General features: G+C 40.4%; 1 protein-coding gene across 1 annotated transcript in view; it reads right to left on the bottom strand.

Moving 5' to 3' along the window:
• USP13 (ubiquitin specific peptidase 13) overlaps positions 1-23,533 on the bottom strand; it is a 204,795-nt gene that overhangs the window by 74,071 nt on the left and 107,191 nt on the right. Inside the window, exons 2-3 of the mRNA XM_081301232.1 lie at positions 9,429-9,554; positions 1,615-1,675 (exon numbers count right to left, since the gene is read on the bottom strand). Coding sequence (XP_081157358.1) covers positions 1,615-1,675; positions 9,429-9,554 — 187 coding nt within the window. The remainder of the gene's footprint in view (positions 1-1,614; positions 1,676-9,428; positions 9,555-23,533) is intronic.

Below are 23,533 nucleotides of genomic sequence, written 5' to 3'. Positions count from 1 at the left end.
TAGCACAGAGTAACTGAGAATCAAACCAGGAAGGAAACTCAGCTCCATGACTGTTTCAGTGAGTCTACTTATCAAATAATGCATGAGACTTCACTGCAATGATAACATATATTTGTTATGGAAAAGTTTAAATACAAATTAAAAAATCAGAATCATTTTATCACCAGGAAGGAGCTACTGTTCACAATTTAGAGTACATTCTTCCAGTCTCCCATTTATATATTTATATATGGGTGTGTGTATATATACACATATGTACATACAAAGACAATCATATGCATACATGCATGCATACAAACATACATATATGTACACATATACATATATACACTATATATATTTTTTGTTTGTTTAATTGTTTTGTTTTGTTTACCAAAATGAAATCATACTATTCAAGCAATTTTGAGATTTCTTTCAAATAAGAGATGTAAACTGGTTGGTCAAACATCGAATCATTTTTTTCTCCTGAGGAAACTATATCAGAAGCCTAATATGAAATATGACCACAGTTTTATGATATAGAAGTCAACATAAGCAAAACTGACTGTTCTTGAATTAGGGAAATTAAAATACCACCATTAGACAAATACCCCGTAATAATTATTACAAGCAAGATCCACTCATAGATGGTAAAATCAATTTTTTAAAAACTCTAAGAAAGTATGACATTAGTTTAGTCTCAAAGGATCCACAAGGTATTTATTAATTACATTATAAGTTCACAGTGAGAAACCCTGTAGACACAACCTTAACAAGTGATCAAGTTCAACATCACCAGCATGAAGCCATACCAACGTCATGTACCTCCTGATAGCATGCACTGAGAGGGACACATTTCTTTTGTGGAAATTTCCCCAGGAATACATAACTTCAGACTTTTCATGATAAAACATCAAACAAACCCAAAGTGAGGCAAAATCTACAAAATAACTGAAATAGTCTTCAAAAGTGTCACAATTATTAAAGACAAAGAAAGCCTGAGGAACTATCACAGATTGGAAAAGGTGATGGACACATGAAAATTAAATACAAAGTGGGATCCTGGACTGGGTTGTGTAATCAAAAAGGGACATTAATGGACAAACTGCTGAAATCCAAAAACTTGCAGTTTGGCTATTTTTTTTTTTTTTGAGAGAGAGAGAGAGAGAGAGAGAGAGAGAGAAATTTTTAATATTTATTTTTTAGTTTTTGGCGGACACAACATCTTTGTTTGTATGTGGTGCTGAGGATCGAACCCCGGGCGGCACGCATACCAGGTGAGCGCGCTACCACTTGAGCCACATCCCCAGCCCAGGCTAATTTTTTTTTAAAAAAAGAAAAACTGGCTCTTCTTCCAAGTCAATGAAAAGAGAGACCAGAGCTAGGTTCTCAAGTGACTCTAGTCACTATAAACATAATCACTTCAAAGCACTAGAGCCAACTAAGGGTGCCAAAGCAACCATCACCACCAGGTAAATGCAAAGTGGAGTCAGAGCCTCTTGATTTAATTTGAGCCTGTCATCCTTATATTGTAGAACAATAAAGAACCTATAATTACTGTAATTCAGACATGCACACGCACACACATACACACAGAGGAAATCTGAGGAAACTGCTGACAATGATTTACATTACCTAAAAAAATCTTGGAATTCCTCCTTTTTGGCAAAGCTCCACCAGATGCCCCTCTTACCTTCTGGGGGAAAAAAAAAGATAAAGAGATCATTAAAATGCATCCTACAGAATAAAGTTTGAGAAAAAATATATATATGAGTGTGCGTGCATGCGTGTGTGTGTGTGTGTATGTGTGCACGTGCATGTGTGTGTGTATATTTCAGAGGTTCCCAATTTTTAGGGGAAATAGTCAACCCGATCTAGAAATTCCAGGATAAACAGGAACTGGACCCAGTTCCATGCAGGTAGGTAGAGGGCAATGCTATGGTCCCACCTGATTATTTTCACCAAGTTATAAAGAAAACTTTTCTGGAAAGTGAGGTGGTAACCAGGGATCAAGATGAAGTAGATGCTTGGGTTTCAATTAGCAAGTGCTGCCAAGAGGACTGGGAAAGAGGCCTCCAAAGAGAGGCTGTCTCCTGTCACGCCTGACAAAAGGAAAAGACAATGGTGACTCCAAGAAGTCAGAGTCCTGTTCCCTTGCTTACTCAGGGGATCCCCAGAGCTTGGTCCTAGGCATTCTCTACAACTATTATTAAAAGATCTGACAAATATCAATGTGCATCTCTGATACCCTTGTCATATGAAGCCTCAATCCAGCCTCCCTCAAGCTTTCTGCAGCACCATCAGGTGGCTGTGATCCTAAGCTTTAGATATTTTCTGCCAATGGTGAAAGTCAGCAGCAGCAATGAACAAATGCCTGAGAAGCAGTGGGACTAAGAGGTCATTCATCTGATGCTCACACAAGTAGCTTGATTCTCAGATAGAACTACCATAACTTTTGCATCCAATGATGAAAACCATGTCCACACTGTATATTTTTTTCAGTTATTAGAAAATAGCATGTTTCCAACAGATTGTAGCATGTGGCACCAACCCCAGGATCCTTCCAAGTGGCTACTGTGTCAGGGTTTTGCTGTGCACTTTCTACAGCTTTAATGTGTTTTAGGAGTCCTAAGTCTACTTTCCCACATTTCATTATTTGATATTGAAGGCCAACTCATTTTAGCTCTGGAGAGGTGTTCATTTGGAAGCCATCAGCTCAGGGAGTGAATGAACAAGGACGTGGGTGACACCAATGTGAGGAAGATCATCTTTCAATCAATATTTGATATTGAAGGCCAACTCATTTTTGTGCTTCTCAGATTAAGATTTTATAGCTTCTTCTAAGGCTTACTATTCACATCTTGGGAATAACGAAATTATGGAATACTTAAGCTTTCAAAAACCTGTTCCTCCAAATACTGAGGCCAAATACATGTCTCCTCTCTTAGAATCCTTCCCCTCCCCTCCACTCACCTTCCTCAAAAAGAGATGAAATGGAACCAAAGGTTCACTTAACAATCCTGAAGATAACCTGAAATCTTGATGGCAGTTTATGGTGTCCTCTTCATGGTTCCAATCTCACCACCCCCACCCCCACCCCTATTTCTGCATGATGGTGGAGGCAGAACAAAGGAAAGAGGCTGCATGAAGACTTCCTAGGACATGGGGCTCTCCCTGATGGTGAGATACATGCAAAGACTTGGGAGTAGGGGGTTGGACTTCCCCCTAAAGACCATCACCTATGCTTCTGCTCCTACATCATTCCACAGTGGAAACCGGCAGGGTTTGAGAACTACGCTACCATCAAATATGGCTGTGCCCGGGTGTCAGATTCTATGCTAAGGATCAGGGTACAAACTGAATGAAGACACATTCCATCTCTTGAGCTCACCAGCAGTGTAGGGAAACATACGTAAACAACCACCAATAAATAAATAAATAAATTGTGGCAAGAATCAAGACAAATTTTTTTAAAAGGTACAATCATATTAAAAGGAGGAGGAAATGCTTGGTTCATCTGGAGTAGGCGTAGGGGCAGGGCTGGTCATGTAACAAGAACAGCAGTACCTGCAAAGAGCAGCTACTCATAAATATTTGGATGAATGGATGGATGGATGGATGGATGGACGGACGGATGGACAGATGGGTATTTTGACCACAGAGAGTACAATAGGTAAAAAAGGAATAAGGGTTGAAGTAAGGCATCCCAAACAGAGAAAAGAGCATACACAAAGGCATGAAATCTCAGGGTGTTCCAGAAAGGAGAGTGGTTTGCCAGGTACAGAGCATGAAGTTGCTGGAGTAAGAGTGAGGGTTATAAAGGCTGTGGGGACCAGATAATGAGCACCTTGTAATCATGCAAAAGTCTGAACTGAGGCCAAATGCCTCATTCCCAGGGTGACACATCAGAGACTGCAGCTTCAGGATGCCAAGATGCACAGATTTATGCACTGGGAAAGATCACTCTAGGGGAGGGTGCAGACTAGAAGGGACCAACGGCAGCCAGTTTAAAGGAAGGAAAATCAGTCAGAAAGCCACTGTGCCAGTTCTTTCCAGGGACATTGAACACTCAGATGAGAAGAGGAAACATGAAGAGGACAGGATGGACTTCAGAGCTATTTGGGAAAACCAGATAATAACCAGACTTTATCACCAAATAGAGAAGAAGGAAAGTGAGCCCCAAGGATGTCTAGGACCTGGCATTCAAGAGGAAGGACAATTTTGAGAAAGAGGATAATTTGTGCGTCTGGGCACACTGAACTTGATATATGTACCTGAAGCCTATGCTATATTGGAGAAGAAAAATCCAGGTCACAGTTGGATGGTCAGATCCTTAGCTCTGGAGAGGTGTTAATTTGGAAGCCATCAGCTCAGGGAGTGAATGCACAAGGATGTGGGTGACACCGATGTGAGGAAGAGCATCTTTCAGAGAAAGAAGGCAGGATGATCAAATGGCATCCTAGGATAGACCACTAACTACAGGGGTGAAAGAAGGAACAGATGCTCGTTTAAAACACGGGGAGAAGGCAGTCAGAAAGGAGGCAGGAAGCTAAGACATGATGGTACCAAAGGAAGCCGAGGAGGAACAGTTCCACGGGAAGAACAAACTCAAATATTCACACACCCAAAAAAAAAAAAAAAAAAAAAACGCAACATTAGAGCTAAAATGTATCCATCCATGGTGGCCACAAGCTCACCCACCTCCTGGGCACTCTGGGTGGATTAACGAAATCAATCAGACTACAGAGAGTCCCTAAAGGGAGATGTAGAGGAGACCACAAGAACCGTCTCTAGAGACGCTTCAGTTGAAGGACGCGATGCCTACAAGAGGGCACAAACTGGAGGGGCGGTTTGGTGAAGTGTTCTGTTTTAGGCAGAAGAAAATAAGCCAGAAGACACTGAGGCTATAAGAGAGAGCAGAAATAATGAAGAAACAAGTTTCCTGAGGAGAGATGGGAATCCTCCTGCTGAGATGGGAGGGAACAGAGGTGAAAACATGGAGAGGAATTCCATAAAAGAAATTATGTGGATGCCTGTCCAGGGCCCCTGTTTTCTCTCCAAAGTATAAGTCAAAATAATTTTCTGAGAACAGTAAGTACTAGTAAAGGCTTGAGGAAGGTAGCCAACATTCAGAGTGGCTACTCAGGGCAGTAGGAGAGGACAGAGAGAGTACGAGGGCTCAACAGAAGGAGGAGCCCAGAAATTTGACCTGGTCCCTGAGATGCTTTGATGTTACTTGCCCAAAGTCCCCAGAGGTTCATGCTTTGGAGATTTGGTCTTCAGGGTTGTACTGGGCAGTGGTAAAACCTTTTTAAACGTCTCTCCTTAGATCTCCATTCCTACAGAAGGGACTGTAGGAATTAGTCTCCCAAAACAGGTTTCTGCCCCCCTCATGCACTCTGCCATCAGTCATTGGCCATGGGATCCTTTCCAGATCTTGTGCAATGCATTTTGGACTTTCCGCCTCCAAAACTATGAGCTAAATAAAACTCTTTTTTTATATAAAGCTATCTTTCCTCGGGTATTTTGTTACAGTAATGCAAAACAGACAATATAGTCCCAAACCCCATGGTGCTGTGGAGTTTCCTGCAATCTGTGTATGGAAACAGAGGGAGACTTAAATGGGCTAACTGGGGTTCTGGTGGATAATTAAGGAGGCAAGACAAGAGGATACATATCAATTAAGGGGACTGTAGATGACAGAATATTTATTGTCATAAGACATGAAAGGCAGGCTAAACAAGTCACAGGCCCAGGGGACTCAAGGAGGCAGAACAGATCAAAATAGAAATGAACAAGTAAAAGTCAAAATGAGTAGAGGTTGTTGCCAAAGAGTAAAATGTTTAACTTAAAATTTCAGAGGCAGAACTGATAATAATAAAAAATAATCAGCATTCCAAAACGCTGCTGCAGGTTTTGTAAACTTGAACAACTTACTAAGTCTCTGGGCCTCAGTTTTTCTTTCTTTTTTTTTTCCTTTCCTTTCCATCTCCCAACCCCTGTGAGTGTCTTAAAAGCTCATCACCCTACACTAAGATATATGGGACAAAGTAGACTTCATAAGAATTGTGTGAGCCAGGCATGGTGGCGCACACCTGTAATCCCAGCAGATCAGAAGGCTGTGGCCGGAGGATCACAAGTTCAAAGCCAGCCTCAGCAACAGCAAGGTGCTAAGGAACTCAGTGAGACCATATCTTTAAATAAAATAGAAACCAGGGCTGGGGATGTGACTCAGTGGTAGAGTGCCCCTGAGTTCAAACCCCATACCAGCAACACCCCACACACACACACACACAAAAAAAGAATTGCCATTTAGGACCTAACAGTTGTAGTGAATGTAAATCTCATATGTCAGGCCCAAATTAAATTATTTTAAAGCTAATCTTTGAATGTGTGACTTATCTGACCTCCTGGCCTTTCTGTTAAACCAAGATCAATTAGGTAGGCAAAGGTAAGAGACTAAATAAAATTCAAATCAAAACTGACTAGAAGATGAAAAATAGTCTACAAACTATTAGGACTATATAACATACCCAATCATTAACCAATTATATAACACAACATCAATAAGTAACAAAATTTGTAACATCAATAAGTAACAAAACTTGTAAGAAATAAAAGCGGTCACGTTAGTAACAAAAATTATAAGTTTCCTAAAAAACTAACAAAATATAAGTCCCTTTACCAAAAATTACAAAATATTATTGAGCAAAATAAAAGACCTGAATAAGTAGAGAAAAGTCCAGTCAAATAGCTATTCAATAAATATCTGTGAAACACCTACTGTATGCTAAGAACTATTCAAGGTAACACACAGAAATGAACAAAGCAGACAAAGTCCAGGCCCTCATGAAACTCCCAGCAATAATCCTTGCAATGTGGATTATAGGTTGATCTATGAAGTCAATGTGACTGTGATCGAAATCACAGTAGGACTTTTTTTACCCAGATGAACTGATTCCAAAATCCATTTTAGAAAAATAAATGTCCAAAAATACCCAACAAAGTTCTGGGGAGAAAACAAACATGTAAAGAGTGCTTGCGCTACCAGATATGCTGAGACAAATAAGATAGAACACAAGCAAGAGTCCCAATATGACCACAGTATGAATGTCAAGCTACAATATAAAAAAGATGGCACCATAGGGGCTGGGGCTAGAGCTCAGTGGCAGAGTGCTTGCCTAGCATGTGTGAGGCACTGGGTTCGATCCTCAGCACCACATAAAATAAAGGTATCTTGTCATCTACAGTAAAAAAAAAAAATTTAAAAAAAAGATGGCACCATGAATCAGCCATTCTGAAAAGCAATGCTTTATTAGTAGTGGGACAGCCAGTTATTGACATAGAAAAAAATAGATTATACAAATATGAAAATAAATTATACAAAATTTCAAAACTTAAAATTTTAGAACACTCTCATACACATATGCATATACTTGCTTTAAAAATCAAACTCCTAGAAGAAATATCTTTATGACTTTCAGTTCTGAAACAGTTTTTTAGAAAAGATACAAACAGCATAACTTATAGGAAAAAAAAGTTTAGTAAACCTGACTATAATTTAATTTAAAACTCCACAAATTGTTTTCATAAAAAATGTGAAAAGACTATCAGCCAAATTATTTTGTTATATTGTGTACACGTATGAATATGTAACAACAAATCCCATCATTATATACAGCTACAATGTACCCATAAAAAAATGTAGAAAAAAAAATACATGGATATCTACCACTTACCATTTAAAAAAAAAAAGTAAAAAGACAAAAGATAAACCACAGACCATAAGAAAATTTTGCATATAACAGGCAAAGATTTGGTACCCAGAATGAAAAAAGAGTTCATTAAACTTACAAAGAAAAAGATAAACCACAAAAAAAAGAGGCAAAAAAACATAAATAGGCAAATCAGGAAAAAAAGAAAACAATAAAATGGACAATAAATACACAAAAAGGTGTTCAACCCCCAAAAAAGTAAATGATAAATATTTAGGTGTCAATTCATAACCAATAGACTGGCAAAAATCAAAAGTCTGGCTATGGGCTGGGGTTGTTGCTCAAGGGTGGGGCGCTTGCCTAGCATGCGTGGAGAACTGGGTTCAATCCTCAGCATCACATGGAAATGAAATAGAGGTGTTGTGTCCACCTACAACTAAATAAATATTTTTAAAATAATGATTAAAAAAAAGTCTGGCTAAGGGCTGGTGAGCGTATGGGAAAACAGTAATTCAAAATCACTGCAGACAGGGGAACAAGTTGGTGTAATCACTCTAGGGAGGCATTTATCTTCATCTAATAAAAATAAAGATAAATGCACTCATAAGCCAGCAATACCATTTCTAAGATATATTTCCTAAAGAAATCTTGCATGTGTACTCCTAGGAGAAGTGTACATATTGTTGCATTGTTTATAATAGGAAATAAAAAAGAAAGAAAGAAAGAAACTATTTAACTTTATCAATGAGACTAGTATAAATTACAAGGTACTCATAAGATGGAATACCAAATAACTACTAAAATAACTAAGTATATCCAGATGCAATTCAACATGGATAGATTCCAAAACAACATTGAGAGGGAAAACTACACAGAAATATAAGTAGAAGTGTGATCGCATGTATCTACATCTTTAAATACATGAAGTTATACCATGCATTGTTCGTGAATACACATATTTAAATAAATATAATGACATGTATGAGAATGAGAAAAAGTGATTCACAGTAATGGTGTGATTCTTTCACCTAGGAGGGAAGGAAAGCTACATTCCTATCAATTTAAAAAAAAGGAAAAAAAAGTATAATGATCCCACTATTATGGAATAGTTATAATCCATCAATAAAAAATATTTTTTTAAAAAAAGGAGGAAAAAACTATTCTGAAGCAAAAGCATTTAATGTTTTCAGTTCTAACTTTGGGGTCTATGATAAGTATCTCCGGCATTATTTTCTATACTTTTCTACATTTTTAAATTTATTTATATATTTTTAGCACTGAGGATTTAACCCAAGGGCACATTACCACTGAGCCACATCCCCAACGCTTTTTATTTTTTATTTTGAGGCAGGGCCTCACTAAGTTGCTTACAGCCTCGTTGCTAAGTTGCTAAGGCTGGTGGTCTCAAACTCGAAGCCTCCTGAGTCACTGGGATTAGAGGCAATGTGTCACCGTACCCAGTTAAACTTAAATTGATTTTTCTACCCAGTCAATCCTTGTCTTAACTCATGTTAAGACAACTCCAATCAGAGGTCTAGAGGAAGAAAAGAAAACTGGTTAAGATTAGGTTTGGGGGCAATCCATGCATTTCTACAAACAGTACAGTTTTTAATTCCATCATCCAGGAGAATCAGAATTTATGCAGGCATAGTAAACTCTCTGTATGATAAAACATGCTAAGACAATGCTGCAGAGAAGATATCAAATCAAGTTCTCCAAAAATGTTCATCTCACCTCTCGCACATGTCTTTTCAGGTGCATGTACACACTCTGTCCAGTTTTTCGAAAATGTCTTTCAACGTGTTCCCTTCCAAAGGCCAAGAATGTATTCATGCATACATAGAGTCCACCTTCAGAGTTCTAGAAAAAAGAGACAGGATATAACATTAGCCAAGGATGCCTGGCCAAGAAGTCAGAAAAAGGGAAGGGAAAGAGAGAGAAATCTTGGAGACAAAGCCTGCTGAACGTCCCCTTGGCTCTTGCAGTGATCTGCAGTGACCCCCAATGACTCACAGTCCAGCCCTGAGTGGCGGGTGTTCCTGGACAGCTGAGCCCTCCATTTAGCAAATGCAGACAACCTTCACAGTCAGGTGAGAGCCTCAGAGACCCTGGAAAATAACAGGCTTGTCTGACTCTTCAAAAGGGGGTAAGGAGAGAAAGGGAAAGAAATTTGGCAAAGGGTCTGACATCATTGTCAATGTCATATTTTAAAGTATTTTTTTTAAGAGAGAGAAGAGAGACAGAATTTTTTAATATTTATTTTTTAGTTTTTGGCGGACACAACATCTTTGTTGGTATGTGGTGCTGAGGATCGAACGCGGGCTGCACGCATGCCAGGCAAGCATGCTACCGCTTGAGCCACATCCCCAGCCCCAGTCACTGTCATATTTGAATCACTTTCCTCCACATTCATCAGTGCAAGTGTCCAGGAACACAAAGTGTTAGATATTTTTAGAAGGACAGGGTTCTTCAAAGATATTGCTTCCTTCATTTGTGTACACATGAATAAATAAATATGAATAAAATTATAACAATTTAATAAATAAATAACTTGAAAAGTAAATAATAAAGGGTAGAGTCCTATAATAATCCTAGCTAGGTTTACTAGGTGCACAATATGTGCCATCTACATTTGGTATATTATTTCTAATACTAACCACTCAAGCTGCTTATAAGTATTTTCATCTTTATAATTTAAAAACAAACAAACAAACAAAACACGCTCTGGATAAATCACTTTCCCAAGTTCACACAGCTTGGAATTGTCAGGGTTAGATTTGAATCTATTTATGTTTTTCTCTCATTTCAAAGCACATAACTTTATTGAATTAAAGACACAATACTAAAACGAGCAAAGATACTGTTCACATTTTGATACTTAATTCTCAATCTCAATTTCATCTCTCTCTCTCTCTCTCTTTTTTTTTCTTTTCACTTTGCTTAGCATTCTTCTCTATAAACACAAGCTATGAAAGCAGACACCTTTCCTCCAAGGAAGTGGATTTCATTAAGCTTCTGTTAATCTCACCCCTCCGATAACAAAAAACGGACTTCTGAAACACCTGTCAAACAACCTATCAAAATTCCTTATACTGCATTTCAGTAGAACACAAATGATAATATCAAAACAGATGTTAATGCTCATTGCAAATATATAAAAAGTAATCTTTAAAGTTCCAATAACTCAGGATTAATTTTTTTAAAGTTTCTAATAATGAAAATCTCCACCACTGTATCTGTGGTTTATAAACCAGGCTATGGAGGAGTCCTGTCACAACAAGAACATTGTAACAGTATTAGTTCAACTATGTGCCTGTTACTGTAGCATGTAGATTGAAAAAAGGCAAATAAGAGTAAAGACAGAGATAAAAGATATAAAGATTATGAAGAAATAAGTGAATTTAGCAAGGTCATAGGATATGAGTTAACTGATAACAGTAAATGGCTATTTTATATACTAGTAACAAACACTTGCAAATGGATTTTTAAAACTTGTCTGCAAAATAGTATGCAATAAAACCCATAAACTATTATATAGCATGTGCTTCTAGATTTTCCTCTTAAAATGAGATCATTTAGATAAAATTAGAAGGTCATTTAACAAAAGACAACATATTACATTTGATTAGGTGTTTTCAAAAGTTTTTTAAAAAATAAACATGTTCTCTGTCATAGTCATAAACCTTACCAAAAAATACACTGCATCATAGCTGAGGGTATAGTGCAATGATAGAACAAGTGTTCAGCAAGCACAAGACCCTGGGATCAATCACCAGTACCACAAAACGATAAAATAAACATAAAACATTAAAAATGAAATACATATTAAGTTGATTTTTAAAATAAATGATACCATAAAATATAAAGTCCAGAAATAGATACATTTTGTGATAATTGCTTAATATATGTCAAACCGTAAGAAACAAAAGGGAAAAATATCACTAATAAAAGTTGACAGAAGGGGGCCAATATGGCTCAGTAGTAAAGCACATGCTCAGTGTGCACAAGGCCCTAGACTCCAGCCCCAACACTTCTAAAGTAAAAAAAAAAAATTTAAAAACAGCCTAGAAAATAACAGAATACTCTTTTTATTCTACTTCTAAAGTAGAAAATAATTTCTGGCCAAGAATAAAGGATATCATCAGAGATGACATAACTCAGTATTAAAATGTAAACACTAATAAAAGAGTTTTACACTAAAAATGTCATGGGACAAACAGAAAACAATAACAGAAAAGGGAAAGATGTAATCTATCATGACCAGAAGCTCATATCCAAACTATGTAAGACCTGATAAAATTACAAGACATCAACATTCAAGTTCACCTTGATAAGAGATTTTCACACATTTGATTTTAAAATGTGCCAAAATATAAAAATATAAAAAATCAAATCATCACAGGGCACATATATATGTAGACACATATATATGCCTACTAAACCAGCAAAAATTAAAATTGCACAGCCTAAAATCACAGAGAAGACCTAAAAATGTACTCCCACAATATAAATCAGTTCAGATTCTTCTAGAGAACAAGAAAACTGACCTTCTGATGCAGGATATCTCTTTGGGTACAGATGTCAGGAACAAAAAAAAAAGGGGGGGGGGATGCTAATTTGTACAAAAATATTCACAGCTGCACTATTTCTTAAAAAGAAAAGGTAACAATGGTCCCAGATAGAGGGGCTAAGATACTATGGTGTTAAAACACAATAGAATATGATAATGTTATTTTAAGTGATGAACTTAAGTGTGCATAATCGTATAAAAATGTGTATAGGGTCATGTAAAATGCATGCAGAAAAATAATGTCAATGAAAGGAGCAACATCAAGCTGACAAGTGGGAAAGGGGACAAAGGGAGGGAGGCCACACAGTGAAAAAGGTCTGAAGTGAAACTGATTTTTTTTGTGTGTGTGTGGTGGTGCTGGGGATTGAACCCAGGGCCTTGTGCATGAGAGGCAAACAAAACAATTGAGCTATTTCCCTGGCACCCCCAACTATTTCTTGTTGGTCTGGAGTAGTGCTTCCCAAACTATTGCGCTGCATGACAAACCTGCTTTGCTGTGTTTTTCATTTACTGTGTGGTCCCACTGCACATGACTCAGTCACAGATGGGACCAGGTATGGACTTTCTCGCACACGAGTGCCACAAAATCCAAATGCATCTCTACTCTGTTCAAACAAATCCACTGATCACACACCTGGATGTGGCTGCAATGTCAAATTGATGCAGAAATTTCTAAACACTTACTCTGGGCATTGGTACCTACCTCTTGGCTAAACTAAACAATAGGGACCATCAAAATTCAAGGGATGGCCAAGTGTGGAAAAACAGCCTGATGAGGTCCAGCTAGCTTTTCAGGTCTCTCTGGCTATGGTCACTTTCAGAAGTCTGGACAAAAATACACCACATTGTCAATCAGTAGGTGTTCAGAGAACTCTGTTTACCTTGCTGTAGCCCTTCTACCTACTGGGACCAAGTCGGCCTAGAGTGATTCCTCAGGACAGTGGATGGCATCTTCAGACCCTGAACGCTGTCAGGCTCCTATTTTCAGGGGACACCCAGACGAGAATGACCAAGGTGCACTTCTCTGCTCAATCTAACTAGGATTCTAATGATCATTTTCATAATGCAACAACCAAAAATTTGACCAAGATGCAAGACTTATTTTGACACCTAAAATAATAAGAAAGTCCAAAAACAGTTCTTGGAGCTCTATAACATTCCCTTTGAAACATCTCCCATTGGCAGGATCAAACCAGAAGAGACAGGAGCAGCACCAGAAGCCCGCATACTGCTAAATCCCATGCTCCAGTGCGTTTCAATATACACAGGTACATTACTACTTGCATTGTATTACCCTACACTTATTCAGAAGCAACTTCAAGGACAAGGTCATTTCTTTCAAATTGCCTGCCATTTAAGAGAATGCTAAAACATTCTGGAATACAAAGGTCAAGGTTACGCGTTTCAAAGTAGCAAGTGAACAGTCATTTTAAATAAAAATACACAGCATTGTCAATCAGTAGGTGTTCAGAGAACTCTGTTTACCCTGGTGTTTCTTGGAGACAGGAAGAGAGAATGAGCACATGTGAGCAATGCACTCAGGAAACAGTCGTGAGCAGTGCTTGTTTTCATAACCACAGGACGGAGTCTCCTGTGCAAAACAAGAGGTCACTGCCATAAAGAGAAACATGAGGTGGGGAGATGGAGTCACAATAAATCCACATCCAGCACAAACTGCATACTAACACCATGGAGCACTGTGACTCACACTCCCTTGCAAAAGAGACAAGGGACAAGGGCATGGTGTTTTCGAGACATCAGCTGTTTAGAAAAGAAGAAGAAGAAGAAGAAAAGATTAACTAAATTTGCTTTTTTTGGAGTCTTGAAAGGTAGTGATCTGAATGATTAATAATTTATGGCATATCCCTGAAAGGCGATACTCATCAGCCACTTAAAATTGACGTTGCATGAACATTTACTGATAGAAAATATGTGCGTTGTATTTTTTTGAATAAACAAAGAAGGTAAAATAAACAGCATTGGGATGTTATAACACACACAAGATGTTCCCTCTGCCTGGCATATGATGACGTTATCTCAACATGGAAGGATAAGGTAGGATGTTTTTCATGTTGTCTTTTGGCATTTTTAGGTTCTTCAAGAATGGATTTTTTTAATTAAAAAAAATAAATAAAAGTTTTCTTAACTGAATGTATTTAGAACCCAAATATAGTCTTTGAATGTTCCCTTTATTTGATTTCCCTGGTTTCAGCAACCCAATTGCACAGCTTTGAGGTGCTATATATTCTTTTTTTTTTTTTAAGAGAGAGTGAGAGAGAGGGGGACAGAGAGAGAGAGAATTTTAACATTTATTTATTCTTAGTTCTCGGCGGACACAACATCTTCGTTTTTTTGTATGTGGTGCTGAGGATCGAACCCGGGCCGCACGCCTGCCAGGCTAGCGCGCTACCGCTTGAGCCACATCGCCAGCCCGCTATATATTCTTATACTCAAAAAGTAGGGTTGAGGGCTGGGGTTGTGGCTCAGGGTAGAGCGCTTGCCTAGCATGTGTGAGGCACTGGGTTCGATTCTCAGCCCCACATAAAAATAAATAAAGGGCCACCAACAATAAAATATTTAAAAGAAGAAAAAAGTATGGGAGCAGTGGCTCGTGCCTATAATCCCAGAGGCTCGAGAGGCTGAGGCAGAGGCTCTGGAGTTCAGAGCCAGCCTCAGCAAAAGTGAGGCGCTAAGAAACTCAGTGAGACCCTGTCTCTAAATAAAACACAAAATAGGGCTGGGGATGTGGCTCAGTGGTTGTGTGGCCCTGAATTCAATCCCTGGTACCCCTCAAAAAAAATGATGGTTGAAATAACTAAGAGATTATCTTGAGATTTGTAGCTAAGGAAATCTGGGAATGTACAAGTAAAATAGAGGTAATAAGGAGTATAATCTCGGAGGGAGAAAAGAATGTAATTACAACTGAGAAAAAAAATAAACTGATGGAGAACACTACCCCAGCTGGAAGCCATCCTCAACTGCAGAAGTGGGTGACAGGTGTGGAATCTGGAAAACAAGCTGTGAAAGAGAAGGATGCTGTCTTGTCACCTCCAGGGGACAAGAGAAGTTGATGGATGTGGGGCAGCGAGGGCTTCAGTCCCTCCACAATCCACAAATGACAATAGAGACACAGCAAGGCCCTGCCCTTATGTTTACATCTCCTTAGGGGAGAGAAAAAATAAACAAAAAAGATGTAGAAGATAACTTCTGGCAGGGATAAGAGGACCAGTGGCACACACCTGCAATCCCAGCGGTTTGGGAGGCTGAGGCAGGAGGATCACGAGTTCAAAGCCAGCCTCAGCAACTTAGCAAGACTCTGTTTCTAAATAAAATATTTAAAAGGGCTGGGCACAAAACCAAAGGCCGAATGTTCTCTCTGACATGTGGATGCTAACACACAATAAGGTGGAGGGAATAGAAGTTCACTGGATAAGAGAAAAGGAAATGAGGAGAAAGGAGGGAGGTTAGGAATAGGAAAGACAGTAGAATGGGTAGAAGAGGAGCTCGGCTTCACTCTAATCAGGATGCACAGCTTCTGAAGGGCTTTCCAGTCTCATCTACATTCTTAAAAGATCACTCTGGCTACTGAGGAAGAATCATAGGGAAGAGGTCAAGAAAGCATACAGTGAAGAGGTTACTGTACAGTCTAGCTTCACACTGTCCAATACAGTAGCCACAGGCAGGTAATCAAAGTTAAATTAAAAGTTCAGTTCCTCAATTGCACACACTCGCCACACACTAAGTGCTCACTGTGCTTCATGCAGCTAGTGGCCACTCTACTGGACAGTACTGATACAAGCAAGTGTTCTACCACCAAGCTACATCCCCAGCCCAGAAAGTTCTTGTAGATAGCCTATGTCTAATCAAGGCCAAATGGTAGCTTGCCTGGGAGAGGGAAAGGGGCTCACAGCAGAGAGGGGGCAACTTAGACAGATTTAGGAGATAATTTTAGAACAGCACCCATGGACATGGAACACAGGTTAGATGTAGGGGGGAGTGGAAAGGGTGGAATCCAGGATAACTGCTAACTGGTTTGACACCCCACCGCTCTCTGCCCAACTCCTGCTTTCACCAAGCAACCATCTACCTGTAAGTACCACTGGGGTATTTCCATATATGAATGGCAGACATGCATTCAGATATTACAATATCCAGAGCACACATCCCAGGACATTCTGGCTTCTAGAGTAAACCAGACGATTTTAAAAATGCAAAACATTAAGTACATGCAGATGAGGCATAAAGGTGTAATAAAAAGTAAAACAAGGTTCCAGATCAAGGGCAGCAGGCCTGAGACACATAGAAATAGGAAATGAAATAAAGAAAAAGCATTATCAGAAAACAGGCTGGATAACAAGGAACCTGTAAAACAGAATTACCAAAACACAGTATTTGCAAAATCCAAAACTTTGGTTTCAACAGAAAAGCCACTGAAATAAATTTGTTTACCTAAATTAAGAAGAAAAAAAAATGAATGTAATCCCAAGAGAGTCTAGGTCTTTCTGCTAAACATTGATAAATCATGATTGTGGCTATGTATTGTTAAGAAAAGATATAGGGCTTGGGATGTGGCTCAGTGGTAAAGGGCCTGGGTTAAATGTCCAGCCAAAAACAAAACAGGGGGGAAGAAAGAGAAGTGTGAAGGCAGTAATGATTCTTGAAGTGTGCTCTCACTTGGAAAGTTAGATTTCTTTCTCCAGAAGACTCCTACACCTTGTTCAGCCTGGATGCACTAAATAACAGCAGAGTCCAAACAACTAGGTTTTGGTGCCACTATAAATGTACTGCTTTATTGAAGTGTCATTTATTCACTTTTTTTTCAAATAGAAAACTGAGTCCTCGCTATAAGTATCTTGAGCAATGAGGATGTTGTCACCGGCAACCTCTGGGGAAGGGCTGAGGAGAAAATGAGGGGCCTCTATCACAATGCTCACAGGACAAATGGCACTATAAGAGCCACTGGTAGATGAAGCTCAGAAGACTCTGAGCTCAGCACCTTCAGCTGTGCTAAAGTGAAGCTATAACCCATAAATGCAGTTCCCAGCTTATATGTAAAAAAAGAAAAATGTGAAACTACCTTGTCAACAGGACACCCTTTGCTAGTCCTTTATTTTTATTTTTTAAGACTGATGGTTTTCCAGCACATGACCCAGCTCTTCCACTCCTTAGTATTTATCCAAAAGGAAATCAGCATATGATAGTAATTCATGCATCCCTGTGTTTACAGCAGTGCAATTCACAATAGCCAAGTTGTGGAGCCAGCCCACGGGCCTGTCAACAGATGAAAGGATCAAGAAAATGTGGTCTATATTCACAATGGAGTTCTACTCAGCCATAAAGAAGAATGAAGTTATGTCATTTGCTGGTAAATGGATGAAACTGGAGAACACCTTGCAAAGTGAAATAAGCCAGACTGAGAAAAATCAAAGGTTTTCTCTCATATGCAGAAACTCCAGAGAAGAAAAGGAATGAAAAAGGGGTCTCATGAAAATAAAAGGGAGAAGTATAGAGTAAAAGAAGAGATCAATGCAGAGAGAGGAAGGGTGTGAAAGGTTAGGTATTAGGGAATTAAATTGGCCAAATTATGCTATGTGCATGTACGAATATATCACAATGAATCCCACTCTTATGCATAATTATTATGCATCAATTAAAGTAAATAAATAGAAAGGATACCAGTAGAGGAAGGGGACTGAGGGAGAAGTGCTTGGGAATGAAATGAACCACATTACATTATGTGCATGCATGATTATCACAATGAATCCCACTACTATGTATAATTATAATGCACTCACTAATAAAAACATAAAAAAAAAAAAACTAATGGCTTTCTTCAGGATGCATTTCCCCTGATAAACTATGCTAGCCACGAGGACTGGGTTTCCAGGCTAACTCACAAAGCCCATCACTCTGAGCTGATTTAAGTATGGATAACAGCCCTCCAGCTGAACTCTCCTCAAAGAGGCCAGCAACTACTCATGGCTGTGGTTTTCACTACAGAACAAACCTTCATGCAAGATTGTCACACACAGGATCTCTCTCTTTGGCAACCCCAAGACCCTTTGATCACCATGCTACCTTCTTCTCAGGGGAATCCCCCCGCCCTAACTCCAAGAAAAGGGTGATCTCCTTCCACCACAGACCCTCTGGCTAGAGAGTGAGGGACAGCAATACCAGCATTTCACAAGCAGCACGGTGACAACAACCTTGCAGGTAGGTCCTAGTGAGAGGAAAGCCCAGACTTGGAAAAATTCAGTAAACGCCAAGCCCTTGCTGAAGTCGCGTGGCTACCAAATAGTAAGGTGGGAAAGTCTGGACCCAGGCCAGCCTGGCCCCCACAGGCTGCCTCGTGCCTCTGAGAAGCAGATGTCATTTTGGTGGCAGGAGACAGGTGGGTGGCTGTCAGCAAGCACAGACATCGTTGCGAGGGTCTGAAGAAAAGAGCAGTTTCTCCTTTTTTTCCCAAGGCTGTTTCGTTCAAGGAAAGCAGGAGGGGCAGGCCAAGGAGAGCCACCCCACTCAAGTGAGTGGCCTGTGCCAGGTGCTCTGCCAGGCTTTCCTGGGAGGAAGAGAGGTCTCCACTCCTCCAACTCCAGTGGACAGTGGGGGCCCTGGGAGGTGGCCACTCCTGGCTGACAGTTCCCTGATAAAAACAGTGTCAAGACCCAAAGGATAGGGCTCTGAGATGCTAGTGAAATAACCCAAGGGTTACAGTCCCCACAGGACACCTAACCTCATCGACTGTTGTCCAGCAATTAAACTGGGGCCCTGGAGAGATAACCCACAACAACCAAGGCTTCTTCCAGAAGAAGAACAGTCAATGACAGAACCCACCAAATGTCACATTCAAAGGATCAATTCAGAAGTTTTACCCAAAAAATGCAACCTGTTCACCCCTGCTTCCTATATCCACCCCCACCCCCCATTCTGCTCCGTATGTTCTCTTTCCTCCTGGCCAACCAATCCTCTAATCCCACTGCCAAGCCACCAAGACTATTTCTAAGGACTACTGGGGACAGACATCTATGTCCTGGTCACCACATGTACAGCCACACCCAAAGAATTAGCAACACTTGGTTCATGCAAGAGAAAGTTTTCATAATTGCAATTCACTTAAAGAACCTTCTGCCTCTTGGCCAACTGCCTGCGTGGTGTATGCACAGCATGCTGACTCCAGACTGTCTGTCATGAACCAGGAAGCCCCCATGTACCACATGTACGACGGCTCCTGCAATGCAATTGCCTCCTGGAACTCACAAATCCAGTCTCTAAACTAGGAATCTCAGACTCTGAAATTCAAACCCTGACCTCTGGGCTCCATTCCAGTTGCCAACTGCCCAGGGGCCACTCAGTCCTTCACTGCTTGCACTGACTGGCTCACCTTCCCTCTTTAGGTCCTCGACACATTCCATCTCCCAAGCTACAGTGAGGAAGTCAGCCTTAGCTCCTCCCACTCTTTCAACACTGTATATTCTGTCCCTAAGTTGAGCCTTTATCTTTCATCAAACTCTGTATTGGGTATACCCCCCAACACCCCAGATCTCCGTCCCCATCATCATCACCCTGGGGCAAGTACTCCCTGCCAGTCTACAGCAGCCTCCTATCTGCACTCTTATTCAAGGTCCCAGCCTCCCCATCTATTCACTCCACTTCCAGAACAGCAGCACTAAATGACTAGCATTCTCACGTTGTTCTGGCTCCTAACTGGCTGGCCCATAATCTTATCAAGACTGATCTCCTCTGTGATTCATGGAGGAGTCGGCCTTGCACTTCTGTCTCCCCAGTGACCCTAGTTTCCATAAAACAGCTCACTCTCTCTCTCTCTCTCTCTCACACACACACACACACACACACACACACACACACACGCTAAGCTTGGCTCTACTTCCATACCTGTGTCCTTTCCTCCTCCAAAATGATACCTATTCAGATCCCATGCAATTGTCCAATCCAGGAACTCTTCCAAATTTATTTATTGACTATTCCCAGACCTGAAACCTCCATGCACACATTTTAAGGGCCACCCTGTAAATATCCTGTCAGTGCTTCAGGGTCTACCCTTTCAAGACACATCAGGGGGGCTGGGGATGTGGCTCAAGCAGTAGCGCGCTCGCCTGGCATGCGTGCGGCCCGGGTTCGATCCTCAGCACCACATACCAACAAAGATGCTGTGTCCGCCGAGAACTGAAAAATAAATACTAAAAATTCTCTCTCTCTCTCTCTCTCTCTCTCTCTCTCCTCTCTCACTCTCTCTAAAAAAAAAAATGAAATCACATAACTATTAAAAAAAAAAAAAAGAGACACATCAGGATTCCATTCCTGTCTCTGTCAGGCACCAGTCTTGACCAAGTCCTTTAACACACTGCCTAACCTCTCTGCTGTAAAACAGCAGCAACAGTAACAACTGTATCTTACAAGTCAACAACTACCATAATTAAATGAGATGATGTACATAAAAGTGCCTAGTTCTGTGTTTGGTTCATAATAAGCATATGACATAGGCTCGAAATAAGCAGTAATACTTGCTAATTAACCCCAAACAAAATGTCTCATTTTTAATCTTATCATGGAAAGCACATGTTCTTCTGCACCTCAAGCAACCTCTCAGGCTGGAGGCACGTTAGGATTCGTTAAATTCTTGTCATTGTTGCATTGTCCTGATGTTCCAGCCCTAAAAATAGCAGCCTTGTTCACATCTCTGAGGTGCATGGGGACAAAGGGTGTCCTCCACAGGTCACCACAATACTGAATGTTGAGTGGCAGCATGGAGTCCTGGCCTCTTCATCCACAGAGACCATGCCTCTCTTCATCTGCATTTACACAAGCCACCCAAAAGCAGAAAGGATGGTGGCCATCAGGAATGAAGAAAGGGGCCAAGAAGGAGTTAGTGTTTAATGGGTGGAGTTTCAGTTTTGCAAGACTAAAGGCTTTGGGAGATGATGGAGGTGATAACTCAGGACAACGCAGAGGTGCTTGGTGCCACTGAAGTGTACACTTAAAAATGGTTAAGATGGGGCTGGAGTTGTGGCTCCCTGGTCTAAGGCTTACCTGGCATACCTAAGGCACTGGGTTCAATCCCCAGCATCACATTTAAAAAAAAAAAAAAAACATAAATAAACAGCATAAAATTATTTAAATAAAAAATAAAGGGAGAACTTAGTGGTAGAGCTCAAGCTCTGCATGCACAAGGCCCTGGCTCAATCTCCAGCACGTGCAAGCATACCCTCATGCGTGCGCACATACACAAACACACACACACACACACACACACACACACACAGTTAAGACAGTAAACTTTTTTTTGTTATGTGTATTTTACAATTTAAAAAATTACAAAGAGAGGGAAAGGAAAGCAGAGTGAATTATCTTGTACATCTCCTGACCTGGAACACTGAAAGGGATGACAGTATATTTAACTGAGCCATAGGCTGGGAGAAGGAATGCACGGGAGGGAAACGAGAATTTAGACTGAACAAAAGTCTAGATTCAGACCAGAAAAGGAAACAAATTTCCCCCAAAAAAAGCCTTCCTGGAAGGATCAGCTTCATCTCTTATACCCCAGAACTCTACTTAAAAGGTAATTAGCCCCTGCCAAAAACAGACACAAGTGACTTCTTGATAATTACTTTGGAAAAGTAGGACTTTATGGTACACAGGACAGATGGCACCAGACATTAATTTCTCTCCTTTCTGAAGCCCCAATAAAAACACACAAACTATAGCCATAAAGCTGGACTGTGACTAGATAAGGTCTGAGAGGGACTGACAGAGTCCTAGACTAATAGCAAGGAAGGCCGAGATCCAACCTGATTACACCCCAGAATTTCCAAAAGACTCCGGCACTGGCAACTCCAGGTAACTCCTGGTTGGGGTGAAACAGAGACTAAAATAAGGAAGAAGGGTTGAATATCTGTCTAGAGAGTGGTCAGAGACCCAGATCCCTCTCCACTGCAAGCAGCCCCTCCCCCACACCACACCACATCCCCCCTTCTAAAGCAGGTAAAAGCAAAAGTCTCACCTGTGCCAGGTTTCAGCCAGGCACAGTGGCACCTGCCTGTGATCCCAGCTACTCTGGAGGCTGAGACAGGAGAATCCTAAATTCAAGGCCAACCTGGGAATGTAACAAGACCTTGCCTCAAAATTAAAACGGGCTGGGAATGAAGCTTAGTAGGTTAAATCACTAGTACCTCAGAAACAACAGCAGCAAAGGTCTCAGGACTGTACAAGAATGAGCTCCGTTAAAAATAGAGGTACCATCTGAAAATACAGTGACTAAGAAAATGTGTGTGAACCAGATTTGGAATGAGAAATATAAACACTATTCTAGATATTTCAGACAGGAAGAGATTTAATTCAGGAAATTCGAAGTTTACAAAATCCTTGGAAGGGTGATGAGAAGAAAGATCAGGAAAACCACCACTGTTGTTCAGGAAATCAGAATGTCTAAGAAATCACAAGAAACTGCACAGGGGATTCAAGTGCCCCATCATTGAGATGGCTCCAAGTCCCATGGGGGCAACCCAGAAGCTGCCAGAAAAATGTCACATTTGCCATGGGTCATAGCTGCAAGAGTAATAGTAGCTTTTCACTTTCTTTTACCTTCCAAATCTCTTACTAGCAGAATCAAAACCAGAATCCTGCTGTCAAAGTACTCTGGAAATACAGTGCCCAGGTTCAAAGTCCTACGATAGAGAAGAAAGTCCAGCAAAACAGGGACAGGGATAGAACCGACAGTCAACATCTAGCCTGGATCCAATATCCAGATACTGAGGCCATTCCACTCCTCTTCTCCCACTCTGCTCCCTGAAACCAGCAGACAGGGCTTCACTTCCCAGGAAAGAGATAAGAAAAGTCACCTCACCACTGTACAAAAGGGGGAAAAAAAATCAAGATTGTAACATTTAAGTTACCTACACCACCCTACAGTGAAGTTCACAGTCAATCAACAGAATAAAGAATTCTTACTTTTCCCAGCAGCTCAGGAGGCTGAGGCAGGAAGATCACAAGTTCAAAGCCAGCCTCAGCAACTTAGCAAGGCCTAAAGCAACTTAGAGAGAGACCTTCTCTCTAAATACAATACAAAAAAGGACTGGGGGTGTGTGATTCGGTGGTTAAACAACCCTGGGTTCGATCCCTGGTATCCCCTGAAGCAGCCAAAAATTCACAACCCAAGTGGTTCCAATTTTTTTCAAAAAGAGCCAATTAAATTCTATAAATTTTAATTGGCTTTAAAAAGAATGTGCTTGCTGTGACACATGACACCTATAGT

Source organism: Spermophilus citellus, assembly GCF_964194105.1.
Source record: "Spermophilus citellus genome assembly, chromosome: 7".
NCBI lineage: Eukaryota > Metazoa > Chordata > Mammalia > Rodentia > Sciuridae > Spermophilus > Spermophilus citellus.
This window is presented reverse-complemented; position numbering and strand designations above follow the sequence as displayed.